The 27430-nt window shown below is 48.3% G+C and overlaps 1 protein-coding gene across 3 annotated transcripts in view; it reads left to right on the top strand.

Annotated features, from left to right (window-relative positions):
- The window catches only part of ADCY8 (adenylate cyclase 8), a 176507-nt gene extending 150522 nt beyond the window's left edge, over window positions 1–25985 (top strand). The window contains exons 14-18 of one of the 3 annotated variants that reach the window (XM_033126471.1): window positions 7001–7159; window positions 15726–15872; window positions 20988–21080; window positions 22518–22632; window positions 25409–25985. In XM_033126471.1, coding sequence (XP_032982362.1) covers window positions 7001–7159; window positions 15726–15872; window positions 20988–21080; window positions 22518–22632; window positions 25409–25896 — 1002 coding nt within the window. In that variant the 3' untranslated portion in view covers window positions 25897–25985. The remainder of the gene's footprint in view (window positions 1–7000; window positions 7160–15725; window positions 15873–20987; window positions 21081–22517; window positions 22633–25408) is intronic. The other 2 variants (XM_033126474.1, XM_033126473.1) reach the window with 2 other exon arrangements.
- The last annotated feature ends 1445 nt before the right edge of the window (window positions 25986–27430 follow it).

Below are 27430 nucleotides of genomic sequence, written 5' to 3'. Positions count from 1 at the left end.
AGCAATCCTGTTTTACAGATGAAGACAGGAAAGCTACTCAGCTAGTAGGTGAGAGAACTAGATTCAAACCCAGGTCTGTCCCCCATGCCCAGCCTTTCCACGTCTCTCGGCTGGAGAAAGACAGAAACTTGTCTGCACACCCACACAATGGCCCGGGGTATTCCATCCCGCAGGACGCCTTTGACTTGGTTTTCAATTTTAGCTGAATTTATGGTGGAACAATAAGCCAAATGTCAGTCTAGCCATTTCCAGAATTCCTATTTTTAGGTCCTTCTGAGTCTCCGTGAGAGCTGGGGTCATGTCTCCCATGTCTGATGGCTTCTAGTAGTTACAGGGGACAAATCCTTAGGCTGACATGGAAATGACAGCCCCGTGGAGGGCGATGAAGACAGACGGTGACAAGGCCATCCTACAGAACGACATATGCAAAGTCCATCACCCAGGTTTTAAACTGAAAAGTGAGAAATCCTCAGAGAAAGCTAAGAGAACAAGTTCAGAGGGAGAGTCCTCGTTCCATAATAAGGAAAGTGCTTCTGTCTTGTCTGGACCGTAAGGAATTACTCCCTGCCCTGTCAGTGTTCCCTCCCTCAATGCTTTTCTAGCATTCTGACATCATTTATTCTATTCTCTGCCTGTCCTGGGAAAGCAGATGCACTAATCATGGTAAGAATATGTATTAAGTAAGAGTATAGACGTGCACAGTGAGCGGCTGGTGCTTAAGTGACACCCGATAGCTCCCTTTCTTATTTTTTAGCACTCAAACGGCTTTGGAATTACATAATCACATAACTGCAGCAGTTACAGGTACAGGCTTGGAGTGAGGTAGATCATATTCAAATCCCAACTCTGCCACTTAGCAGATAGGTGACTTTCAGTCATTTACTGAGCTTTCAGTCTGTTTTCTCACCTATGAAACAGTAACCCTATAGGATAGGGTTGTTATGGTATTATATGAGACTATAATTATCGTCTACTTATCCCAGTGCTTTGCGTATAGAATACGTGCTCAAAAATCATGAGCTATTAATAGTTTACTTTGAAAACAAGTCTCTGAGACAAACAGGGAAAGTATTGTTACCCATCTGGTCCCAAGGCAGCAGCAGAGACTCGTGTCACTTGAGGTCATAAAACCAATAAGGAAAGCCAGACAGAACGTAAACGCTCTGCCGTCTGGGTCCATTCTCTTTCCACCATGAGCCACTCACTGCCTGTCTGTTAGAAGAAGCTTTCTGGAGGATCGCATCACTTCAGGTGTCATCCATTCATAGCATCTGTCAAGGCCCTGTTCATCAGGATGGAGTCTGCACATTCCTGGCTTTTGCTACCTGCTGCCACCGGCTTCGCTTTGTGACTCCAAGGCCCTCCGTTTTTATCAAAGGCTGAGCAATGCCCATTGATGCCTGGTACGCAGCAGCTTCCCGGTGGGAGCCTGTGTTATTACACATCGCCAGAGTGACGGAGGCAGTTGTGTAACTGAATCCTTGGGAGATTTCATCTTGCACATATGTGGCAGTAATATGCCACTGCTTCCTCCTCCTCCAGGCAGGTGAGTGTTCTGGAGGTTGGACAGGGAGAGCAGATGGTCGGGGGCCTCCCACCTGGAGCCTGGTTCACTCACAGCCCTAACATTTGGGCTTTGCCTCGGCATCTCCATGTATGGCAGAGGCAGCACCCCCTGCGTACAGAGATTAATGAGGTCACTTACTTCTGGGTCTGATAAAGACAGGCACTCGGATTATGCAGGTTAGAAAGAAACACCCAAGTCTTAGAACCAAATAGTCTTAAATTTGAGTCCCAGCAATGCCACTGGGAGAACGAGGGAACTTGAGAGACTCAAGCTCCAAGAGCTGTCATTTTTTTACCTATAAAATGAAAAGGATGATAGTTCTCTATCAAGAGTGGGAGAACGGCTGAATGAAGTCATTTATATATAGCACAGGGGTTAAGAGTCATAGCTTGGAGTCCAGTGCCCTGAGATGAACTCTATTTGTGAGACCTTGGGCAACTGACTTCACCTTATTGTGCCTCTATTTCCTTACCGGTAAAATGGGGATAATAAAGCCTACCTTGTTGAGTTGCTGTGTGATCAAATGAGACATATGTATGAAGTGCTTAGAACAGTGCCTGGTCCAAGGCAAGAGCTCAGCCACTGTTAACATTATGTGATAAGAGCCTGGCATGAAACATACGAACAGTATGAATTAGTTCCCTTGGTACTCTTTTCACATAGCCAGTTCCCCAATGGTTTAGTAAAAATGTAAAAAATAGAGTGCACTTCCAATTCAATTGACATTTCTTGAGCAAATGCTGGAGGATTTTCACTTTTAAAACCTCAGTGCCCATGCCTTCCATATGCTTTGCTTTTCTCTCCAGGTCTGCTCAAATCATACTGTGTTGAAATGCTTTTTTCCTTTTTTGTGCTCTCTCTTTACAACTTGGCTATGAATAAATCAAAGGCAAAGATTGAGACTCATCTTCCCTCCAGCATATAGTAGGTACACTAGATCTTTGGTAAAATAAGAGGAAGGCTTTCCTTCCGTGGAGTTCTAATAATAGACCTTATTATTAGGTCTATTAATAATAGACCTAATGAGACTTATGAGACTTGCTTTGTCGAGAGACATGTCTGAATTGGGAGTAGCATCTTTATGGACACGACTTAGAGGCAGTGCCCTGCAGTCACCTGGCCGAAATGTAACATATGTCCTGTCTTGTAACTGGAAAATTCTTGCTGAGATAGACTCAAGTACTCTGATTTCCCTACTCATGTTTCTGAGTTGAATTCAGTTAGTTGAGAGTATTTCAACAGAAAATAAATGAAAAATCATCTCTTGCTTCAATTAAGCCTGAATTTTTAAGGGGGGAAGAAAGCCTTTCATTTGGAAATAGTTGTGGACAAGAAAAGTCTATACTTGACAAAGGCAACTTGACAAATCAAAACTTGATGCCTTTGAACCTGGAGGGAAAAAACTTAAAACACAGCTTGGATCTGCCTTCATCCAGAGATGATTTAAATTACAGTAATACCTTATAAAATGCATTTTAGACATTTCAGAATTCTTTTACATGCATGCCATTTGGTCCATGCAATAGAACCATATAATAATCCATATCTCTTGAATTAGACATGATGGGGTGATTATTATTTTTTTAGAAGGAGAACCAAAATACAAGACATTGAATGACTTTCCCAAGGTCACACAGCGACTTGGTAACATGGTCTGAACTAACATGGTCTTTTATACAACCTGTTGCCTCCACTCAGAATTTTTAAAAACTTTTTTGTTATGGAAAATTTGAAAGTACATAAAAGCATATAAAATTGTATAATGAACCCACACCTTCCATGATCATTAACTCATATCCAGTCTTTTTTCATCTATATCTCTATCCATTTTTTTATTGCCCCTTCCCAATTATTTTGAAGCAAATTTCAGGTGTTCTATCACTGTATCAGTTGATACTTCAATACGTATCTAAAAGATAGAGAATTCAATCTAATCATATTATTCATACATCTTAAAATAGAAAACAGTAAATCTTTAACATTTGTCAAACTTCCGGGTAATGTTTCAATTTCTTAAGTAGTTTATATTTTTGGTTTGTTTGAATTGGGATCCAAATAAAATCCACATATTGTCATTGGTATATGTCTCTTAAGTCTCATTTAACCCGTAGGATCACCCTCCATCGTTTTTTTTCTTTCAATATTGTTTGAGAGCCATCTGACCTCTAGAATATCTCCCCATCTAGAGTTTGTTGATTGCACCTCTAGGGTTATTTAGGGTTATTTGCACCCTCTAGGGTTATATCTAGAAACTGGTTAGATTCAAGTTCAGTATTTTTCTGCAAAAATATTTTATTGGTTCTTTTTGTGAACTACTGTACGGGACACATAATGTCTGCTTGTCTTTTTTGTGGTGTTAGCAGCTATTGATAAGAGACTATTCTATTTATAGGTGATGATATTCCAATCCTATCAATACTCCATAATTTATGACCTGGAACATATTTTAAAAGAGAGCCTTCTCCTCACCAACTATTTGTTACCTCAAAGTACATCACCTAAAGCAAAGGCAGGATAAATGCTTAGTTCTGTCCCTATAAATGTGTTCCCATTAAATTTTCTAATAACTTTTTTCCCGAGCATCATCTAGAAGTGATCAGTGAGGTTTTGTTTTTTAAGTGTCATTATGAACTTACGCATTTTAACATACTTCCCGTGTTTCAATCCATTGCAATTATTATTCTTACTAAGGTTCAACTTGTCACATCTTTGACAAAGGGTGCCTATCTATTCACATTGGCTTCTGAGTCCCTTCATCATAACCCCAGTCGACCCTGGCAGTCAGGCTCCTTGCCTTCAGGTGTGAAAAGATGTTCCAGGCTTGTGCATTTTCTTCCCTAAACTTCAGCCTGTTCTGCAAAGAGCGCAAGGGGATTTTTGTAGGAAGTGCTATTATGGAGCCACAGTCTGGACACTGGGAGTGCTTATTGCTACGAGGTTTTCATTGTTTCTAGGCCTTGACTTCAGTGGGCAGAGCTAGGAAATCCATCTATGTCATCAGTTCATAGTGACGCTTCCATTTCGTAGTCAGGACGCAGGCTTTTCACTTAACCTCATCAACATTTCATCTGCATCTCCTTTTTCCCTTCCCCAAAATTGCAGTGCTCGGTGACAAGATAGAAATACTCGTTTGCTTTATCCTACAATTCACACACAATAGTCTAAGAACAACAACACAAACACTACCGCCTATGATATGACTGGTATAAATAGCTTTAAGATTCTTAAGATTCGTTTTGAGCTCTTTTCATCCTTAGAGCATTTCCCTCTACACATGTGTCATCAAATTATTGTGTTAAAAGAAGTTTGGGGGCGGCCAGATGGCTCAGTTGGTTAGAGTACGACCTCTCAACAACAAGGTTGATCCCCACATGGGCCAGTGAGCTGCGCCCTCCACAACTAGATTGAAGACAACGAGTTGCCCCTTAGCTGCAGGTGGGGCGGCCGGATGGCTCAGTTGGTTAGAGCGCGAGCTCCCAACAACAAGGTTGCCGGTTCAATTCCCATATGGGACGGTGGGCTGCGCCCCTGCAACTAAAGATTCTAAAGATTGACAACAGCTGCTGGACTTGGAGCTGAGCTGCGCCCTCCACAGCTAGATTAAAGGACGACAGCTTGACTTGGAGCTGATGGGCCCTGGAGAAACACACTGTCACCCAACTTTCCCCAATAAAAAATTTAATGATAATAATAATTTTAAAAGAAGAAGTTTGGAATAGTTCCTCTCCATGTGGTTATACATGTAGGTTCATTTGCTTCGTTGTTTGTTTTTACACAGTTTTTAAAATCTATTTAGTTTTGTAGTTAAGTAAAATATTTCTGTTTCAAGAGTCAAGTTTATAAAACAAGATACAATTTTAAAAGTTTAAATTCTATCCGTCTTCCTCTACCTTAGTCCTTCCTTCCTCATCTCATCAATAATGATTTTTTATGGTTTTTTACTTTTTATTTTTTGTACTTCAATTTTTCAATAAATAAATTAAGATATATATATATATATATATATATATATATATATATAGAGAGAGAGAGAGAGAGAGAGAGAGAGAGAGAGAGAGAGAAATGGAGAAATGTAGACATCTCCCTCCATTAGCTTAATAATGGCATACTATGCATGCTTTTCTCCGCCTCCAATTGGAGACAGTCCATCAAAGTATAGAGAAATATTCTTCCTTTCTTTTTATAGCTGTATACAATAGTTTATTCACCCAACAAAAGGAACACTTGGGTTGTTTCCAGGTTTGGCTATTACGAATTCTGCTGAATGAATAACCTGATGCCTCTGCCTTTTCATATTTTTGTCATCCACTGAGGCTTTCACGTAAGACAAAGAAAAGGAACCAGCTGAATTTTTAAGCCCTTGAATTCAGGGCATCCAGCCATGGGTTTAACAGAGCAACGTCTTGTTAATTTCGACAGTTAACGACTTTGAAATAATGACACCGCAAAGCTGTGGCAAATATGTGGGATTCTTTCCCCACTTTCCAATGCAAAGGGAAGCTAGGACAAGAGGGAACAAGTGTGTACTGAGGACCTACTATGAGCTACGTGCTTTATCTATAATTTCCTAAATGATTCCTCTTCCAGTCTCATGTGGTCATTGGTGTTCATCCCAAGTTTAGAGATGAGGAGACTGAGATGCAGTCATGAGTCCAGGTTATAATGTTTGAAGTGGGACCAGGACTCCCTGCCATATTTGTATCTCCACTAAATCCACGATCCTTGCACTATTAGCTCATCCATTTCTTCCTTATTGCCTAGGGATTATAAGAGCTCAGACTCTGGGGCCGTACTGTGGCGTTGATCCCAAATCCTGGCTTCCCCACTAACTCGTGTGTGTGACTTTGCTCACCTTACTTACCCATGATTGCTTACATTTTCTCATCTGTAAAATAAGGATTGATAATAACACCTTCCTATTAGGGTTGTTGTATGAATGAAAGGAGTGAATACAATATATATTGCTCAGAACAATGCCTGGCACATAATAAGCACCACCTGAGTGTTCGCTGGCTTTCATTATTGTGATTTCTTTGTTGAGTCAACAAATATTGACTGAATACCTGCCCTGTGCCAGGCATGTTGCTGCATGGTAAGGATGTAATGTTGATCAGGTGAGAGGACCCCTTACCTCATAGCACCTGTAATCTAGGAGAAGATACAGGCATTCCCAGATAATCACACAAACAGTTCTAAAAATAACAGATGCCATAGTGCTAGGAAGAGGAGGTCCACAGCCCTGTGAAGTCTGATCAGCCTCTCATGTCTTGGCCTCAGGCAAAATGCCTCCTCCAGTGTTCAGATGAGGCCCTGTTTTGTTTGTGAAGGGTTCCTGAGAAGCCTCCCCCCACACACACCTGCCACATGTGTGTGCCTGAAACCCGTACCCTGAAAGTCTACCTGTGTCTTCTCTTTCTCTCACCTGAACTGCAGCTGGAGTATACAGCCCGCCTGGACTTCCTGTGGCGAGTTCAGGCCAAAGAGGAGATCAACGAGATGAAGGAGCTTAGGGAACACAATGAAAACATGCTTCGGAATATCTTACCCAGCCACGTGGCCCGCCATTTCCTGGAGAAAGACCGAGACAATGAGGTGAGCCCAGGCTTGTCTGGCTGGTGAGAAGGGGTGGCAGTGGGTGGGGTCCAGTGGGACACACTGATCCCAAGCTCTGAGAGAATTCCCCTGTCCTCCTGTGAGCACGTGAGAATGGAGGCCAGAATGGAGGCCACGCCTACCACGTGGCACCAGGCCATGCCAGGTGCCGAGCGCCGTGAAAGTCACACACAGCCACCCAGCCTCAGGTCCCTCATCTATAAGATAGATGTAAGATCTCCATTACAAGACTAAACTGGAATTTTAAAGTTTTATATATGTGTGTGCACATATTTTAAAATTGCATATACCGGGGGTGCCAAAAAAAATGTACATTTTTTTAAAAATAAATTTTATTGGGGAACGGTGTGTTTCTCCAGGGCCCATCAGCTCCAATTCGTTGTCTTTCAGTCTAGTTGTGGAGGGTGCAGCTCAGCTCCAAGTCCAGTCGCCGTTTTCAATCTTTAGTTGCAGGGGGCGCAACCAACCACCCCATGAGGGAATTGAACCAGCAACCTTGTTGTTGAGAGCTCATGCTATAACCCACTGAGCCATGAGGCTGCCCCTCCGGAAGCTCAGCGGCAGCTCGTTGTCTTGAATGTAGTTATGGAGGGCGCAGCTCACTGACCCATGTGGGAATCGAACCAACGACCCTATTGTTCAGAGCTCGCGCTCTAACCAACTGAGCCATCCGGCTGCCCCAAAAATGTACATATTTTAAGAGGTGTTATCTATGTATTGCTTTTCGAAGTTGAATTCAATTACAGTAGCAATGTATAGTATGATGTTTGCTCAAAAGATGGCATTAATCAAATAGATGCTAGTGTCATTCATTGTATTACAATTTTAGTACCGTTTTTTCCTTTCTTAAAATATGAATACATTTTTTGGCACCCTCTGTATATACACATATATGCAGTGATTCCAGTTCTGGGTATATACCCAAAAGAATTTAAAGCAGAGTCTCGAAGAGACCCCCTATAATAGCAGCATTATTCACAATAGCCAAGAGATGGAAACAACCCAGAGTCCAATGACTGACGAATGGATAAACAAAATGCAGTGCCTACACACAGTGGAATATTAGCCTTAAAAAGGAAGGCACTTCTGACACCTGCTACAACATGGATGAATCTTGAGGACATTGTGCTGAGTGAAATAAGCCAGACACAGAAGGACAGATACTATAAGGCTCCACTTACATGAGTATCTAGAGAAGTGACATTCGTAGAGAGTAGAATGGTGGTTCCCACGGGCTGACAGGGGCGGGAGGGTGCGTGGGAAGGGAGTTATTGTCTAATGAGCACAGTTTCAGTTTTGCAAGATGAAGAGTTGTGAAGATGGACGGCTGTGATGGTCGTACAACACTGTGCATGTGTTTAGTGTCACGGAGCGTACGCTAAGATGGTAAATTATGGTACAAGTATTTTAGCACAGTTGTTAAAGTAATAAAAGTATAATAATAAAAAATCTATGTGTATATATATGTGTATATATATATATATATATATACGTGTATATATACGTATATATATATATGTATACAAAATGCTCAGAAGCCATATCTATATATCGATGTAGACATATAGATATATCTATATATAGAGAGAAAGAGATAGATAGACATGGCTTCTGAGCACTCTGCCTTCCATGCAGGAGGTGCTCAAAATGCTCTTTGACTTAAATCTGTTTTTCTGACTATATTCTGAAGGGCCACTCAGCGAGGTCAGTCCAGCTGCCAGTATTATTTCCTCACTCTCTCATCTTTGCTCAGCAGCGAGCACCTCAGAGACCCAAGCGATTTGGCATCTGCTACGGGTCAGGCATTGTCCTGTGAGTAAGAAAGTACTCACGGGCCTGGAAAGCGTCACGATCAGACGTGGGTAGGGATAGAGGGGTGCTGATCGATGTAATAAGGTAATACTTTTCCTCCCTTTATGAATGAATTCGGTGAGACTCAGACAGTTTCAGAACTTTGTCCTAAGTCACAAAGCTACGAGTTGGAGGTACAGAGTGACTTCCCAGGAAACCCCATGGTGGGGGGCTCTGAGTGCAGAGAAGCTGGAACGAAGGGTCCAGGAGGGCAGGGGCTGAAGCAGCATCTCTCACTCAGCCACTGGAGTTGCCTGGTCATTTCACTGCCTGAATTGTTAGAAGAGAAGATCCCATTGCTCCTCAGTAGTCTGTACTATTTGGTAACCCCTGTCGTGGGCACACCTGTGGACATCTGACGGGTCCCTGGAAGTACCTGGTGGGTCCGTGGACTCAATGTGCCAGGTACAAAGTGAGCCGGAGATGGAAGCATGTTGGAAACCTGCCCGTTGATGTTCTGAGACCCTCCAGACCCAGTGATGACACAGCCAGTGGGAGCCCTTGGGAACTGTCAGCTCATCAGCTTTTTTCCCCAAAGTTGATTTGAGTGGCAGTGGAACTGCCATCCTGAGGAAGGAGACAGCACTTCCATTTCAGCAAATGCCCCCTCTGGGCCAGTCACTTGGCAGCGTTCACTTATTTAATTCTCATTGTGATCCAGAAAGGCTGGTGTTTCACTCCATATCACAGATGAGACAGAGACTCGTGGAGGAAATGGATCACCTCCTCAGTAGGTTAGAGGTAAGAAGATCAGAGAAAGCTTCCCGGAGGAGCCCTCGGTTGTGCTTTGTCTGATGGATGAGGAGAAAAGCATTTGTTCAGTAGCCCTCAGTAAAATACTAATTGAGCACCTGCCATGTGCCAGGCAGGCACGGGACAGACAAGGTGAGGTGTAGCACTGCAAGCAGAGGGAACAGGTGTGCTGAAGCACAGAGGCCAAAGGACACTTGGTGCGAGCTGGCAGCACAGTGTGGCCAGGACGCAGCAAGGAAGCTGGGGGTGATGGGGACGCAGCCGCAGACGCAGGCAGGGGCCAGTCAGGAAGAGACCACTGTGCCCTACCGATGGACTGGCAAGTGTGGTAACGTGGAGTCAACCTTACAGGGCTGTTCAGTCCTTCATGGCTGGCTTGAGGGCTGATGTCTGGCAAGCATTAGCCTTTGGCCACGAAAGGGCAACTTGGAGTGATGCTGACTAAACTTTTCAGGGATCTGAGTCACAACAAACATTCAACAAATATTTACAGGCACAGACTGTGAAAGAGGTGTCCTTAGAACCATACGAGGTCCTGGGACCCTCGTGGTGAACTAAAGAGACAAGGACTTGCCATCACCCAGCTTACATTCATGTGGGGACAGAGAGATGACCTCTGAGCACGCAAGGGTGCTTCTCATTGTGGTTGAGTGGTGCTCCGATGGACAGGTACAGACCACCTGCTGGTCAGTGACTGGAGGGCAGGTGTCGTCAGGGGAATCGTGCAGTGGTTGGTTGGCTGGTTGGCTGGTTGGTTGGTTGGCTGATTTGTTTAAATTTGTAGATTTGATGGCTGTAGGCATGGAATAGGCTCTCTGACGTAACCATCTGTGCCTTCACACTTATGTTACCTGCTGGTCCCATAAGGACATTTGGGTTTGTAAACCTTGCCTTAGGGTAGAACCGGGTGACACCTACAGGGTCCCTTTCCCATCCAAGCCACCGCAGAATGATCCATGGGAGAGAAGCCAGGGGATGAGTGATCTGCTGCTTGAACAGTCAACTCCTGATAAACGGAGGCCTACAGGGTCTCTTGGATGCAGATCAAGGCACCACCCACCCTCCTCAACAGATGGAGTTCTCTGGAATTAGGCTCAGGTCTGGTTCCCTCAGGCTTCCTAAGGTCAGGGGCTTTGTGGCAAGAGCTTCTTGACGAAGCCCAGAAAGCAGAGAGAATATCAGTGTGCACCAAGCATGACCACCAGAAGGAGCGGGTGAAACACTAGAGCCCTCAGAGGAAAAACCCAAGGAGAAATGAAAGGAAAGCTGCTTGTCAATCAACACACCAAAACCAAGAGGGATTTGGGACCAGTGGGGAGGTGCAACAGTATGTGGCTTCATCCTGAAAGGAAGGAAACCAACCACTGATGCTGAGAGTCCGGGTCGTCAGTGGTTCTCCAGGCCAAACACCCACTGAGCAAAATGAATGTCAGGGTCAGCCTTCGTCGTGTGTATAAGACATTGTCAATAAAATGTCTTCCCATACTTCTTGGAGGTTTTATAAATATTTAAAGAGTTCACACCCGACTAGGCTGAAACGCAGGAAGCTTTTACCTTGCCTAGAGAATTTTCACGTTATGATGAAACACCGTTTACTGAACCCCGATAGCATGCCAGGTACTGAGACAGGCAATTGATGAAAATGATCTTTCATTCTAGTCACAACCTTAAGAGTTCTGTCAACCCCACATTATTGAAGAAGGAGCTGGGGTGCAGAGTGGTCCATGACATGCCTCGCTTTATTGAAGCAAAGCTGCGACTCAAATCCAGTCCCTCAGGTTTCTCCCATCTGGGCCACACTGCCTCCCGACCATGTTGCTACCTCTGCTGGCTCTGAGAATTTGGCCAGACTAGGATGTGCGTGTGTGTGTTTGAGTGTGTGCGCCGAGAGAGACCGACTAGTATAAAATATGCAGGGATGACAGGCAGAGGCAGGACTGACTGCTGGGCCTGCAGTAACTCCCAATTTCATGCTTTGTTACTGTATGAGGCAATTTAAGCTTCACCTCTTGCTACAAATCTGAACTAGGATGATATAAATCTCTGAAACTCTGATTGGGAGACATCTGTGAGTTTGGGTCCCAGCTTTCGTCTGGCCACAGCAATGATCACAGATGTGAGAAACTAGGAGGTAAGAATGATTATCCCCATTTCATAGATGAAGAAACTGAGGCTCAGAGAAGTAAAGGAACTTGCCCAAGGTCACAAAACTAGTGAGTAGTGAGCTCGAATTCAAACCCAGGTATGTGTAGCTTCAAAGCCAAATGTTACGGTTTTTTTCTCCTCCACCTTGCATGAGTGGGAGAGAAGAGGAAGCAGTGACAAGCAGTGACTCAAACCATCCAAACATAGGGTGGTGGACAGAGCCTCACCCCCTGAAACCTCCTGTCCAAATCTGTTCCAGCAGTGTCACCCACACAAAGGTTCTGGCAGCTTCCGCTATTCTGCTGAGCTTCTGGATTAGAATAGCACTCACCACCCACAGGCAGGGACTTTCTTGCAGATAAAGCCAGCTGGGCTGGGTCATCACTGTCCGACAGGCTATTGCCGAGTCCCAGGAAACCCGGTCACCGGTGGTGGCTTTACTAGGAGCTGCTGAAAGGATACTAACAAGGGCAGCTGTCTCAGGTGCTGGACAGTTTGTATAACTCCACTTCCATCCCTGCCACTAACTAGCTGTGTGACCTATGGCAACTTACCCAACCTCTCTTAGTCCATTTCTTCATGCAATTAATGAGGAAATAATACTGCCCTTGCGAAGCTGATGTGAAAATTAAATTGGATAAGAACACATGAAGTGCCCAATGCGTGCAACCTGATCCAAGGCAGGTTCAGGCCCATATTCTGAGTCATTCCTCCTGGCCATTCTCTCCATCAGATGGCATCTGGCAGAGCCACCTGAGGAGGGGAGGTGTCTTCCCACCCCATTCTCACACCTCCAGCCTCCAACAGGACACGCAGAGTCAAGACCTGAGCTCAAGTCGTATGTCTTCAAGTTTATGCATGGCAGGCCTCCCCCAGTGGCAGACGGACGTACCAGAACCAGTTTCCAAGTCCAGTGACACTTATTCCTCGGCATTATCCTGCTTTCCGTGGTTGCTATCGTTGTGGTTGTGGCTGTTATTATGACTGTGACTAGTACTAGAGCCGCCTGGGCTCTAGAGTCAACTGCCTGGTTATGAATTCCAACTCTACCTCTTAACAACGGCGGGGCCTCGATGTCCCCACAAATAAAATAGGACCCTAACTGTAGCTACCCCATGGGGTCACGGTAAGCATTAAATGAGATGAGGTTTGTGCAGTAATCTGTGTCACATCTGTCACACAGTACGTGCTCAGTAGCTGTGGCTGATATTACTAATGTTATTATTTAAGCAATCAGAACACTGGAATTGTTGACAAAGGCTGAGAACTCAAGCTAAGAAGAATGTGGGAGGCGGTAGGATTCACTGGAACATTCACGCGCACCGATGATTAAGAAACCTCTGGTGACCAGTCATTTTATGTCACCAAGTATAAACTGAAGTGGGAGGGGACTTGGCCAACTCTGTAATTACGGGGTGAGTTTCAGGGTGCTCGGCTAGGGTTTTCTCCTTTTTTCTCTATTTTAAGCAGAAAATAGAAATACGGGTGCTATGGACTGAATTGTGTTTCCCCATAAGTCATATTTTGCAATTCTAAGCCCCAGTACCTCCGAATGCAACTGTCTTTGGAGAAAGGATCTTTAAAGAAGGGATTAAGTTAAAATGAGATCATGGCACAGGCACCCTGGTCCAATATGGCCGGTGTCCTTCTAAGAAGAGGCGATTAGGACACAGACACCCACCGAAGAAAACCACGTGAGGACACAGGGAGACGACAACCATCTTCAAGCCAGGAAGAGTGGCCCCGGAGGAAATGAACCCTGCCGCCACCTTGACCTTGGACTTCCGGTCGCTAGAATTGTGAGAAAATACATGTCTGTTGTTCGAGCCACCGCTCTGTGGTCCTTTGTCATGGCAGCCTGAGAAAACTAATACAAAGGTCGTAAACAGAGACTTACTTTTTTGTCCTCCAAATCAGTTATCTGGGAGATGTGCTTCTGGAAGCTGACTTATGCAGGTTCTCTGAGCCATAAGGCAGAATCAAGCTCCTCTTGTGGTATCACTCCATTGTTCAAGGTCAAGGGGAATGCCCCCCCCCAAGAACGGCTCCTTGGCTGCCATGCGTGCTCCTCCCACCCCACAGCCCAGTCTAGCCAGCCACCAGCTACCTGCGCTGTCTGGGACAGGACTAGTGCAGACACCCGTGCAGATTCGTCCACACTTAAAAGCTCAAGACCGACTGCTCGTGGATCAGAGACACCATCTTTCTCAGACCGGGGCATGAGAGGCAGAGAAGCCAAGCCCCCGTGAGCAGAGTGGGGAAGGCCCTGGGGTCTTCTAACGCTCGCTCTTCTGCTACCAGCTGTGTGAGCCCAAACGACGACTGAACTCCTCTCTGTCTCATTTTCCTTATCTGGAAAGTGGGGGGATACACGTTACCTACAAAAGCTGGGGAGTCATTCACTCACCAAACAGTTTCCAGCGTTTACCTTGCACCAGACCCTGTGCAGGGCATGTGTTATATTGCAGACATCCCCGTACGATTAACCGGATGGTGTGAATGCACGAAGCTGAAGGGTATGGAGGCTTTGCCCTCGTGGAGTCCACACAGGAAGAAAGAGATGGACGTGCAGGCGGCAAGGGTTACAGGAGGGAGCTGCTCAGGGAGCTGCCACAGCGCCGAGCTCAGCCCCCTGACCCATGGGCGAGTCTGGGAAGGTGTGTAGGAGAGGTGCTATCCAGTAGTTAGTGAAGGCAGAAAACAAGCCTTAGCTTAGGGAGGCCGACCACAGAAAGGAAGGGCTTGCCCCACCAAGGAACAGACCGTAGGGATAAAAGCAGTGAAGGGTGAAACCGACGTGTCTTTGTTTGGCTTCTTCCAGAAGCATACCTTGAGATGAGGATTCAGGTAAAGTAATGTGCCTGCAGGTGGTCCTAGGAAACCACATAGGCAGGAGAGTGGGCAGGAGTTACCAGACTAGTTACTTCTGTGGGCAACTGAAGCATAAACGTCAAGAAACACACGCTCTTGGGAGACAGCACTACGGCCATCTGCACAGGTGCCCGGGAAGATGGGACCTGAGGTTTGGGTAGTGACTTTTCCACGTTGGCTGGCAGTCTGGCCTGTTCCCGGGTCCTTTCATCTCAACCTGCCGAGTGAGTAAACACTGAGAGAGTGGGAGCAGGCGGTGGAGAAAACTAGTTTGAGAAGTTTGGGCGAAGATGGAGACTGGCTGGTAGTCGCAAGTGTCTGCAGGATCCAGGGCACATTCTTATAGGAGACGATGAGAGGAGGAGGTGATGGTGGAGGAAAAAGAAATAAGAAAGAAAAGGTTCACCGCAGGGGGAGAAGCTGCTGAAGAAATAAGAAAGGGGTCGAGCAGTCAGGTAGAAGTGTTGACCTTGAGCAGACGGAAAAACGCACCGTCTGGAGTTGAAGCAAAAGAGGAAAATCCATCTGAATGGAGACCAGTGTTCGTGTATTGGAACGCCGAGCCTCGGCTTTCTCACTGAAGAGACAGGACCATCTGTCTACTGGGAGGAATCGACGTAAAGGAGAGCGGGGTGGTTCGGGCTAGCCGTTGGGGAGAACAGAAAAGGAAGCTGAGGACGAAAGGACGGGCAGGCGGAACTCGGGGCCCCGCCGAGGCTAGAGACCATGAATTTCCAGTGGTCGCGGTCCATCTGGTGTTGACGCTGTGGGTACGATGTGGAGGTGACGGTGTCAGAGGCCCTGCTCTGTCCTTTCTGTGAGCACCTGTGCATGGGTGCAGGAGAGGGTACCCACGGGGGGCATCCCAGCAGAGCCTCACCTCTGATGACCGCTTCTGGCTGTCCCTCTGTGTGTCCCTGTGCAGGAGCTGTATTCTCAATCCTATGACGCCGTCGGGGTCATGTTCGCCTCCATCCCAGGGTTTGCAGACTTTTACTCGCAGACCGAAATGAATAACCAAGGTGTGGAGTGCCTGCGCCTGCTGAATGAAATCATCGCTGACTTCGATGAGGTAAACGGAAGCCTCAGGAATTGACGGTCCAGTGGCCGCCCCTGTCAGGGCATTACGCTGTCCATTGTAGCAATGGCCATGTTTTGCACTTACAGAATTCCAGGCTGCATGACAGACACAAACGTGCACTATGTAATCTAACTGTCACAATTATCACGTGAGGTAAATGCTATTGTTTCTTCCTTGGGGGTGGGGGGATCGAGAATATATTCCAGGTAGTACTTTCTTCTTCCAGCCTCCATGAGTTTAAAGAATATATAGTGTGTGTGTGTAGGGGACACTCAGGTTGCACTTTAATTATATTAACAGACTTGGCAGGAGTGGGCCTTCTTCTTCCCATCCCCCAACTTGAAGGAGGGCACCAATGCCCATCCACTTGCCTAAGCCTGAGAAGGAAAGTGGCCAAATGAGAGAATGCTGGGAAAGAAGCCACGCAGAAATGCAGGTTCAGCTCAAGTCCAGCCTCAGTCTGATCCCCGGGGAGCTCAGGAGCCTACGCGGTACCCCAGAGTTGTTTCTCACTGAGGCAGAGGGGCCAGGCTTTTGTACCCCTGTACTGGTCAGCCATTGGCTGTGTGGGCTGTCCTGGTGGAGATGCATAACCATCAAGGGGCCTCCCATGGACCCACGGCCATTCTCCAGAAAGGTGTACAGCGATGCACTGTCAGCAGGCAGCCCTCACGGCATTCTGGAGCTCGGCCCCATAAAGCAGGTCTGGGCGGGGTACCAACAGCATCCAGGAACCACGTCCGCTCTCTTGGTCCCCACATGCCATTTGGCTCCCGAGTCCTATGCATTCCTTCTTCTTAATAGCGCTCAGACCTGCCCCTTTCTCACCACCAGAGCTGCCCTGGTCTTGCTTTAGGCCGTATTATTTCTCACCTGGATGACTGCAGTCGTCTCCTAACTGCTCTCCCTCCTGCACTGCACCACCCACCACCACCAAGAGCGGGAGTATTTGGTCACATCCCTTTGAAACCCACAGCCTTTCCGTGGCTCCCCTTTGCCAGGTCCTCAGAAGGCCACCTGAGGCTCTGTACTTCCTGTACTCTTTCCGGCCTTGCCGCCCCCTGCGTGCCAGCTGACCCCTGTCCACCCCCATCTAGCTCCTTACAAGCCCTCCAGCCCATCTGGCTACTCCACACTCTGCTCTTTCTGCCCAGATACTATGCCATCTTCTCCATACCCACTCTCTCTCCCTTGAGAGAAAACCTAATAGTCATTCAACAGTCAGTTCAAACATTATTTCTGCTTGTGAAGCCTCTTCTAATCCCCCCTCTAACAGAGAAATGTTGTCACTCCTTTTTCAATGAAAAATTAAGGCTCTGAAAAACCTGCCGTCATAGAGCCTGAAACCCTTCGGTGTACAGATCTGCCCCCCCCCACACCCACACTGAGTTCTGGGGCAGAGACCCCCGTCTTATTAATCTCTGCAGGTGTTCACTACATAGTGCCATGTTCACTCTGTCACATTTAGTGGTGATTTCTTCCTCACACCACATCCCCAGGATAGGAATCATGAAACTTCATTTTGTAAAGAAGTTAAACCGAGACTCAGAAACACCAGCAGTGCCCAGGCTTCGCCACCACTAAGTCGCACTGCCCACGTTTACCGCCAGCTCCGCCGTACTGTCTGCTTTGTCCGCACTGGGCTGCCCTGATTGTCCCTGAAGTGGCATTTCACGGTGCTGGTTTTGTAGTCATAAACAACGACGGCTCCGCGAGTTGTCCTAGGAATGGGGGTGGGGCCAAGATAAATGAGACACAATCACATCCGCCTTTCATGGCTTCACGGACCAGTGAGGCAGGGCGACTTACCAAGGAGTCAGTGGTAAGTGTACTCGTACAGAGGGCCTTGCCGTATGGGGAATGGAGGGCGATTCTGCGGTAATAGCACCTTTACTCCCATCCTCCAAGCCAGGCCATAAACTCATGCAGGTGGAAAGTACACTCCTACGTCTCGTGGGAGGTCCCCAAAGCCTCGCACTGTGCCTAGAACATAAGAGATGCTCATAACAGATGCTTTATTAATTAATTGTGTAGCAGGAGGCAAAAACCAGCTGGCAGAAGGGAAAGTGAAGATGGACTAGTGCAGTCTAAAACCTGCTTTCGAGTAAAAACATAGAAACAGCTTTGTTAAAAATAACCTGCCTGAAGGTTGAGACCTCAGGCTCTGTTTTATTTTTCACTCTATAGCACTCCATCTCCCCAAAGTGCTCACTAGCATGTTTTTAAATGGTAATAAATTGGAACTAAATGCACATCTTCCTGCCCCAAATTGTAAACACCCGGGGTCTTCCAAAATAGTACAGAGATGGAGGACAGCGCCCCTAGTGGTAGAGATGGGTGCTTGCAGGGGAAGTTGGGGAGGCAAACAGGTCCAGGAGGCTGTCATCTTCAGAACAAGATTGTGGAGAATGAGGGGGATGGAGAATGGGGGTGGGGGGCGGGGAGGGGGAGGGAATAGAAGGGCAGAGGAAGAGGAAGAGGAAAGAGAATGTCGTCAACAAGGGAAATACATTCTCTGGCTTGCCAACCCCAAGTACTGTCAGCTTTCCTTGGATCACCCAGACATGCCTTCTTTATCTGGGTCAAGAGCGGCCCTCTAGATGATGTCCTGGCTGGTCTCCAGCCAGACTCCCTGGTGCTCACTTTTATAGTGATGCTGCCCTGCTTGCTGATACAGTTACCCCTGGAACCTGAGAGCATGCGAAAGTCTTTCCTGGCTCAGAGGAAAGCAGAACATTGCACGGAAGCATGCATTCCAAGACGGGGTTTGCAATACCCGAGGCTAGGTCCCTCGCCCCACAGCCCCTGCCCCCCGCGCAGGCGGAAGAGCCCTCTCACATCTCACTGCTCCATGCAGACCGGCAAATTAATAAAGGGGCTGCTCAGGAACCCCTCATGCCCCAGACGCTTTTAGCTGTAGAGTAGATAAATTTGCTGCATGGATATTAAATGAAATAAGGAACTCGTGCTGCCTCCTAATCAGCTTCTGAGGAGGAGGCAGCTTTGCCTGCGCCTGGAATTGGCCCTCAGCCAAGTAGTTCCCACAAGAAGAGAGGATGGAGAGCCCCTCCCCGCAGGAAGCTGGGGAAATGTATTTGTAAGGAGGCAGAGGGAGGGAGGTGGGCAACCGGAGGCAGGCGTGCCGAGACCTCTGAGCTAACATATCAACAGCCGAAGGGCTGCTCAGAGACCAAACCTGCTGGAGGTGTCTGAGGGCACATGTCAGACAGGATCCCAGGCTGAGGACGTGCTGGCTGCTGCAGCCACTTCCTGCCCTGGGCACCGTTTACAGACTCTTGGCCAGGGCAGAGCAGCAGTTTTCTCAGCTCAAGAAGTGAACGTAATGAACAAAGGCTGCCTGGGCTGTGAATCAAGTGACACACACACACACACACACACACACACACACACACAGCAAATCACAAAAGCACCTGCCTGTGTTGTTGATGTTTCCCAGAAGAGTTTCTCTCGAGCTGGAATTTTCCAAGTTTTCTTAGCTCCTGCTTAATGCAGAGAGGAGCCTGCAGCAATATGGTCTGTAGAAAACCCACCGCGCCCTCTCTGTCTTGCCCATCTGTCTGCGCCCCCCTCCAGGATGGCATGAGCCCCTGAGGACATTACAATCTGAAAGGGAGGCAAAGAGTTGGAGAACCAGAAGTTACATCCAAATACCTGCCAACAAAAGGAAATTAGAGGCCAGAGGTTAGACTTGGCAGCAGGGGGTTTGAGTTTTGAACTTAGCTCCTGCACGCGGAGCCGGCTTCCCGGATGTGTGACCTGTGCAGTGGAGGAGTGGGACAGAGACAGAATCTAGGTATCTTTGAAGGTGGAGCTGAGGAGCTTCTGACAGATCGATGTGGGTTATGAGGTTTATATGCAGAACAACTGGGAAAATAGAAACACCATTAATTAAGATGGCAGGTGGGGGGAGGGGACCGAGGGCGTAGCTTTGAGAATGGCAAACTGGAGGTGCTTGTTAGACCTGTAATGGGGATGTCGCTTAGCGATGGTGTCGGTGAGTCTGAAGGTCGAGGAGGACATGTACGTTTGGGAATCTTCAGCAAAGAGATTGTGTGGAAAGCCGTGAGATATGATGAGATCTCAGGGGAGTGACTTCAGATGGATCCTGAGCCCATTGGCAGCTTCTGGTCCAAGGGACTGCACCTTCCTCTTGGGACACCTTGTTCCCCACTTGGCATCTGCCCACACAGGGTTTTATTTCCACTTCCCCGTCTCCTACGCTGGTTTCACTTGTCTTCCTTATCTTACAGTGGAGGTGGCCCCGGGGATGGGATGTTGTGCTCAGTTTTGGATGGGGTGGTCAGCAAGACGCCAGTGGGATGGCATTTGAGGGAAGAACTGAAGGAGGTGAGGGACGAGCCATGCGGTCTTCCCCTGAGGGGAGACTGCCCCATCGGGGGAACAGCACATGCCAAGGTCCTGAGGCAGAAGCCGGCCTGGTCGTTAGGATCCGCAAGGAGGTCAGTGTGGCTGGAGCAGAGTGAGGGAAGTGGACAGAGCCTGGTAGGAGGGGCAGGTCGTAGCGAAGATGTGGCTCTGGCCCGAGTGGGCCGGGAAGCCACTGGCAGGTTTTGCACAGTGCGGGGACATGGCCCGACTTAAATTCGAATGGGGTCACCCTGGCTGCCGTGCTGGGCGTGAGGCGTAAGGGCCAGAGCAGATAGGTCATCGCAGCAGGTAGGTATAAGCTAACGGCGGCTTAGACCAGGTTACAGGCAGAGAACTGCTGGGATTCAAGATACATGTTTAACGTAAAGCCAAAAAGATATGTTGATGGACTGGGGAACATTTGTGATTTCTTCTTTAATAAAGTAGCTTTGTTTATGTCAAAGATTCCCAGAAACAGATTTATCCTTAAAGAGTACCTGGTCACACCCGTCCTGACACCTGGCACTTAGCAGCTGCTCAGTAAATATATGTTGACTCTCTGAAGGCATGACTTCCAGAGAGAAAAGTAGCTAAACCTCATGGGCGCTAAACCAGTCGGGGTGGATCCCCTGGGTGGGCTGGGGGGCTATTGCCAGGAGCCCCGGGCTGCTGGACGGACACACACCGGGCCCAACACCACTGCCTCCATCATTTCAGCTGCTCGGCGAAGACCGGTTTCAAGACATTGAGAAGATTAAGACCATTGGCAGCACGTACATGGCCGTGTCAGGCCTGTCCCCTGAAAAACAGGTAAAGGCACCCTTTGGACTCAACCACAGCCTGTGGCAGGCACCTGCCAGTGTCACATCGCTGAGGGCGCTACAGCCACTGTCACCAGGAGGCTTAGGGACTGGGAGGGAGAAACTCTGATGAACTGGATATTCTATCTGTGGGCTGTGTATTGTTCTCGAGGTAAGTCGCGTCCACTGGGTGACACGATGCTTCTTTATGATGGAGAAACGTCTAGGCTTTATTCAGAACCTCACTGTCCGCTTGATGAACAAAGTCAGGGCGAAGAAGTACCCTTGTGATTTAGTTGTGGGTGTTGCAAAACCCGATGCTAGCCTGTTTTCTTATTCTTACTTTTGTTTTCTCCTCCAAAAGTAAGATGGAACATCAACAACAACAGTAATAACTCCTGCTCTGTTGAGTGTCAGCTGTGTGCCAGGCCCTAGTGTTTAGTGGCACACTAACATCTACCTTCCAGAGTTAGTGGATGAATCGCCTGAAATAATGTCATGCTCCCCACACAAAGCCTTGCACTGAGTAGGTCCTCAATCGATGTCACATGGATATGAGACTAAGTAACTGGGGAGAAGGAATCCTCATCCCTTCTTCTCGTCCCTCTCTTGTTTTCTTCCCAACTAAAAACCTAGAAGAGTAACTATCTGGCAAGACAGTAACCGGGCACACATGCATGGCGCTCTCCGGCAGGGGCCCACAAAGGACAGCCTGCAGGCCAAATCCAGCCAACCACCTGTTTTTGTAAATCAAATTTAATTGGGATACAGCCACACCCATTCATTTGTAGTTCATCTATGGCTCCTTTCAAGCTGCAACAGCAGTGTTGAGTAGCCAGGACAAACACCAGAGGTCCTAAAATATTTGCTGTCTGGCCCTTTACCGTTTGCCAGCCTCTGCCCGGCTCTCTCGGGGCACAGAATTCTTTCACATGCAGTCTCATTCAGTCCCTGTGAGACAGGAAGGGGATCGGTGTGTAGCCCCATTTTATAGATGAGGAAACTGAGCTTCAGAGGCATTCCCCTCAGCAGTTTCGTGAGCAAATGTCTATGTGAAACCAACCTTAAATAGACAGACACTGAGCGCTCTTCAAAGGAAATAGACATGGTTCCTAGACTGGAAACACTACACAGGAAAATAGAGGAGCCCGTGTGCACACAGACAGACACACACACACCCCAGTGAGCAGACTCAGGAATTCAGGGTGCATTGACCCAAACAGACAAGGGAGGAAGGACTACGATGAGCCCCACATATTCTACTCCCCTAAGAAATCTGTTGCCCCATGTTTCTGGACGCTGGGGACGTGAGACCCCAGGAGCTCACACCCCTGGTTATTTCCTTGTAAGGGCTGTGTGGGTGGGGTTAGGACGGAGAGCGGGCCCCTGCGGCCGGACGGTTCACGTGGGCCACTGTGTATGACTTCTTCTCTGGCGTCTGTGGCAGCAATGTGAAGACAAGTGGGGACATCTGTGTGCCCTGGCCGACTTCTCGCTCGCCCTGACCGAAAGCATACAGGAGATCAACAAGCATTCGTTCAACAACTTCGAGCTCCGGATTGGTGAGTAGCGCTGGACAGCTGGCATGTGGGGTCCCCTCCGAGCTGGCTGGCCCCACCCATCAGGCTCTCCGTGCCCTGGGCATCCTGCCAGGAAAGCTTTTTCCTACAAAATGCAGCAGGCTTCGTGTGACCTTGCCAAGAACGGTGGCAAGGGCAGCTTGGGTCCCCCTGGTGTCCTCTCTCAAAGTGCTAGAAGCCAGGGAAGGCCCCTGGCCGGTGTGCAGAAATACTAAGCAGACACGAAAACACAGTTCCCCCCTCTCTTCCCACCCACTGTCCAGTATCCCACCCACCCAAGGCCCTATTCAGAGAGGCAGCTGACTCGTCAGTCATTTCATTCTGACTTCCGTGTCCCCCAAACCTGGCAGGCAGTGGACTGCGCTCCCGTTCCGGGGATAATGCCTTACGGCCAAAGCAGGATTCCACTCCTGAGGGTGTCAGGCAGCGCTTCACTCGGCCACGCAGAGCTCAGCCTTCCTTTGAGCTCAGAGACATCCTGGTGCAAAGTGACAACACAAGTCATAGCAACGTGGATAATCATCCTTTTATAATTTGTGTAACGTGCCCGTTCCTTTGGCAGCTATGCTGAGGCTCGAGGGCCTCCTAAAACACAGTCTGAAAGCCCCTGCTCTACTCTGTGTACTCATTTTACAGATGGGTAAACTCAGGCCCAGAAAAGGGGAGTAGCGAGCTTAGGATCACACAGCCAAAAGGTGACCCTGGCAGCAGCGCCAGGATTTCCTGAGACCAGTAACCTTCTGACTGCGTGGTACCATCTAAAGCAACTTTTGCTGCAGTGTCATATTTTAAATTCCTCTGGCTGGTGTGCCATTTTACTTTATTTGTTTCTTCCTTAGAAGCTAGGGAGAAGAAAAAAAGGTCAAGGAATACCAATATCGGATTTGTCAGATCCAAGGGCTGTCACACATTGAACTAAAAGAAGTAATAGGTTACGGTTTTCACCTGTGGGTGGGATGTTCAGGGCTTGTTCCCACACCTCCCATCCACTCGACGTGTCCTTTCTGAAATAATTGACTACACAATCGAACCTCAAGTACAAAGCAGGTCTGTAACCCGGAACAAAGGGGCATCCTACGTAAATTCAGGACACGTTGCCGGGGTCAGGGCCAACGCTTGGTGTGCCGTATTCTACAGCTGACATCATTCAGGGCTTAGAAAATTATTTTCCCAACTGGACTGGGCATCTCAGTTGGTGCTGTGGGTCTGCTGTCACCAGCGCTAGGGCTTTGGGCAAGTCCTGTCAACCTTCTGAGGGTTGGTTTTCTCATGTAACCTGGACGTCATAGTATTACCTCTGCTGCTTACCTCACAGTAGTAACGTGAGGAGTGAATGGGATAATGGCTATAAAAAGAGCTCTGCACATTTTAAAGAGTAGCCATCCTTACGATTCCTATGCATTCTGCAAGATCTGCTTCTCAAATTTCACAATTATGTCTTATATATGCATACATGGCGGCAGTGGGGCGGGGGACGGTTTGCTCTTCCCTCTGCCTAAAATGATAACCCCGCTATCTACATGGTTTGTGCCATCACTTTCTTCAGATCTCTGCTCAGAAAGGCCTTTCCTAACAACTCGACTCCAAAATGCACCCCCTCCCATATTCCTCTACCCCTGGGACCTGGTTGGTTTTTCTTTATAGCCTTTACCATTCATTGGTATTATCTCACATTTGTATTACTTCCTGTCCCTCCCCAGGAGAAGGTAAGCTCCCTGGGGCCAGGCTTAGGTCTCTTTCCTTTCCCACCACATCCCCCGTGCCGGGAACAGCACTGCCCCCTAGCAGGTGCCTCGTCACTTTGTGGAATGAATGACAAGTTGTAGTCGAAGGAGACATGCATGCCCACGAACACGTTCAGTGAAATCCTATCAATTCTGGACGACAAGTCTTTTTCCAGAAAGGAGGAGGCATTGAGACTATCTTAAAAAACATTTGCCAAATCAACAGTGGGATTGGGAGGAAATAATAGTCCAAGCAGAGAGAAAGGCAGGGACAGAGGCACAAAGCGGGGACATGGCGGGCGGGTCGGCGAACTCTCCAGCGCAGTACGGATACAAGGCAACGTGAGGCACAGGGTGATGACGAGTGAGGCTGGCTCGTTAGGGAAAAGCCAGATCTGAGAGGCCCTGGACTCTAAGGAGCGGGGGCTTTAGCCCACAGGCAAGGGAGCCGGGCAGGTGTGCAAGTGGGTTGTAATTTGATCAGATGTGCATCCGAGAGTCCCTCGTGCTCTGGCAGCAGTGTGACCGTGGTCTGCGGGAGGACCCGGGCGACACAGGGAGGCACCTTAGGAGGCGGTCACTGTGGACCAAGGGAATGATCTCAGTGAGCCAGAGAAGGAAACGGTCTGCCCAAGCTCCCGGAGCGCTGTAACTGCAGAGAGCCCAGCGTCCCGACGCCTGGTCCAGGGCTCTGTCCATCCCACCCGCTGAGATTAGTCAGCGTCTGTGTGAGAATAATGACTTTCTCTCGAGTGCTCGCTGGTTGTCAGGTACTATGCCAATGGCTTTGCTCATACTGTCCCGTTTCATTTTCCTCTTATTATTTCCACTTCACAGATGGGGGAAGGGGGGTCTGTTTCGGTGAAGTCAGTGACCCAGGTCACGTATCTAATAAGTGATGGAGGCGGGATGAGGACCCTGCGCTTGATTTATCCGCAGAGATCACACCCTTCCCGACGGCTGCCCTGCAGGGGTGCAGCCACCTTGGGGATGTCCCGCTTCGCTCACCTCCTGCTCCTTTGGTTCCCTCCCAGGCATCAGCCACGGCTCAGTGGTAGCTGGCGTCATCGGCGCCAAGAAGCCACAGTATGACATCTGGGGCAAAACGGTGAACCTGGCCAGCCGGATGGACAGCACGGGGGTCAGCGGCAGGATCCAAGTCCCCGAGGAGACCTATCTCATCCTGAAGGACCAGGGCTTCGCTTTCGACTACCGAGGGGAGGTCTACGTGAAGGGCATCAGTGAGCAGGAAGGGAAAATCAAAACGTACTTTCTCCTGGGAAGAGTGCAACCCAACCCCTTCATCCTGCCCCCGAGGAGGCTGCCCGGGCAGTACTCCTTGGCCGCGGTCGTCCTCGGCCTCGTCCAGTCCCTCAACAGGCAAAGGCAGAAGCAGCTGCTCAACGAGAACAACAACCCGGGCATCATCAAAGGCCATTACAACCGGCGGACATTGTTGACGCCCAGCGGGTCGGAGCCTGGACCCCAAGCCGAAGGCCCCGACAAGTCCGATTTGCCATAAAAGCATTTTCTTTGTGTTTCTTTTTTTTGTATTTCTTTTATATATAAAATAAATATACTAATAAAAAGGTTTAATTTTTTTTAGAACCAGGATGGTTTCGTTGGTGTTTGGATACACGAGATCAACGATGTGATTTGAGGTTCTCTTCATTCACATTTACCAGCCATCCCTTACGTGCAGGGTTCATGGGGAAGCGAAAATAAGGCCCACTCCCTGCCCTTGAGAGGGTCCCTTTTGAGTGTGACAGTAGGACGTGTAAACAGAGACTTGACCCTGTGGGACAATCAGCGACCACTGGCAGGTGTAGAGCTTTGGTCACGTGCCAGGTCCAATGCCAAACTCTTTCCATAATGAGCTGTGCTCCTCTCCACACCCTGACATTCACTCCGCCAGGTGGTGTTCGGTACCTGCCATGTGCCTCTGCTTCCCTAGGCTCCACAGAAATCCTGGCAAAAGTCCTGCCCTCGTAGAGTTAACATTCAGGATGGGGGTGGGGGAGGGGTACAGTGGCTAATACTCCTCTAAACCGAGGTACAAATAATCGACTTTCAGGTAGGGGTAGATGCAATAAAGAAAAGTAAGGAGGAAAACTGGGATGAAGAATCGGAGGTCGAGGGTGCTGATTTAACTGGAGCCACCAGGAAGGCTTCTTGGTGCTAGGACATGCAAGGAAGAGGCAGCCCATAGCATCTGGGACAGAAGTGACTCAAGCAGAAGAAACAGCAAGTGCAAAAGCCCTGGGGTGAGATCAGTCCCCTTGCTCTGCTGAAGGGACAATGGGTCGAAGCTGTTCTAGGCAGGCACCCCGTTTCTTGGGGAGGCTACACCCTGAGCCTTGTCTTATGACCAAAAGGACCACTGGGAAAGTGTCATACAGATGAGAAAGCTCAGAAAATTAGAGGTATTCCCAAATCATATACTTAGCTGTAGAATAGGCTCAGAACTACATTGGTCAATAAAAGCTGACTGCTCTAACAAATACCTCCCACTCTCAGGGGCTAAAATACAATACGAGTCTTACTCTCATTCACACCCAGTCGGATGTGTGGCAGGGAGCCTCCGTGCAATGATTTCGGGACTTCACCTCCTTCCACGTAGCGTTTGCAGTCCTCTGCTTCATCCTCTACATTGGGCCCCGCTGAAAGGAGCAAGGGGAAGGAGGGTCACTCAGAAGGCCTTCGGGACCAGGCCTGGAGGCCGCGCACATCAGTGCCCTGTCCTGGGCCAGAACCAGTCACTGGCCTCACCTCCCTGCAAGGGCAGTCAGGGAGTGGATTGTTCCTGTGCTCACTGCTAAGACGAACATGAACTGTCACGGGAAGTAGTGCCTCTTCCGTAAGAACCTACACCTGGCAAAGCCAAAGCCCACGTTTGCAAACACTAATCTATTCTGGTAAATTCTGTGCCGGAAGAATGGACAAGGTTTTAAGAAGTGGAAAGGGAAGTATGACGTCCCAATCGTTCTCTAAACTCTCGCCTCTTAACAACAGCCTGTTTAAAATACACTTAGCTCTAGGTAGTGAATCCACAGTAG

This window comes from Rhinolophus ferrumequinum, chromosome 14, assembly GCF_004115265.2.
Source record: "Rhinolophus ferrumequinum isolate MPI-CBG mRhiFer1 chromosome 14, mRhiFer1_v1.p, whole genome shotgun sequence".
In the NCBI taxonomy this organism is placed as follows: Eukaryota; Metazoa; Chordata; class Mammalia; order Chiroptera; family Rhinolophidae; genus Rhinolophus; species Rhinolophus ferrumequinum.
This window is presented reverse-complemented; position numbering and strand designations above follow the sequence as displayed.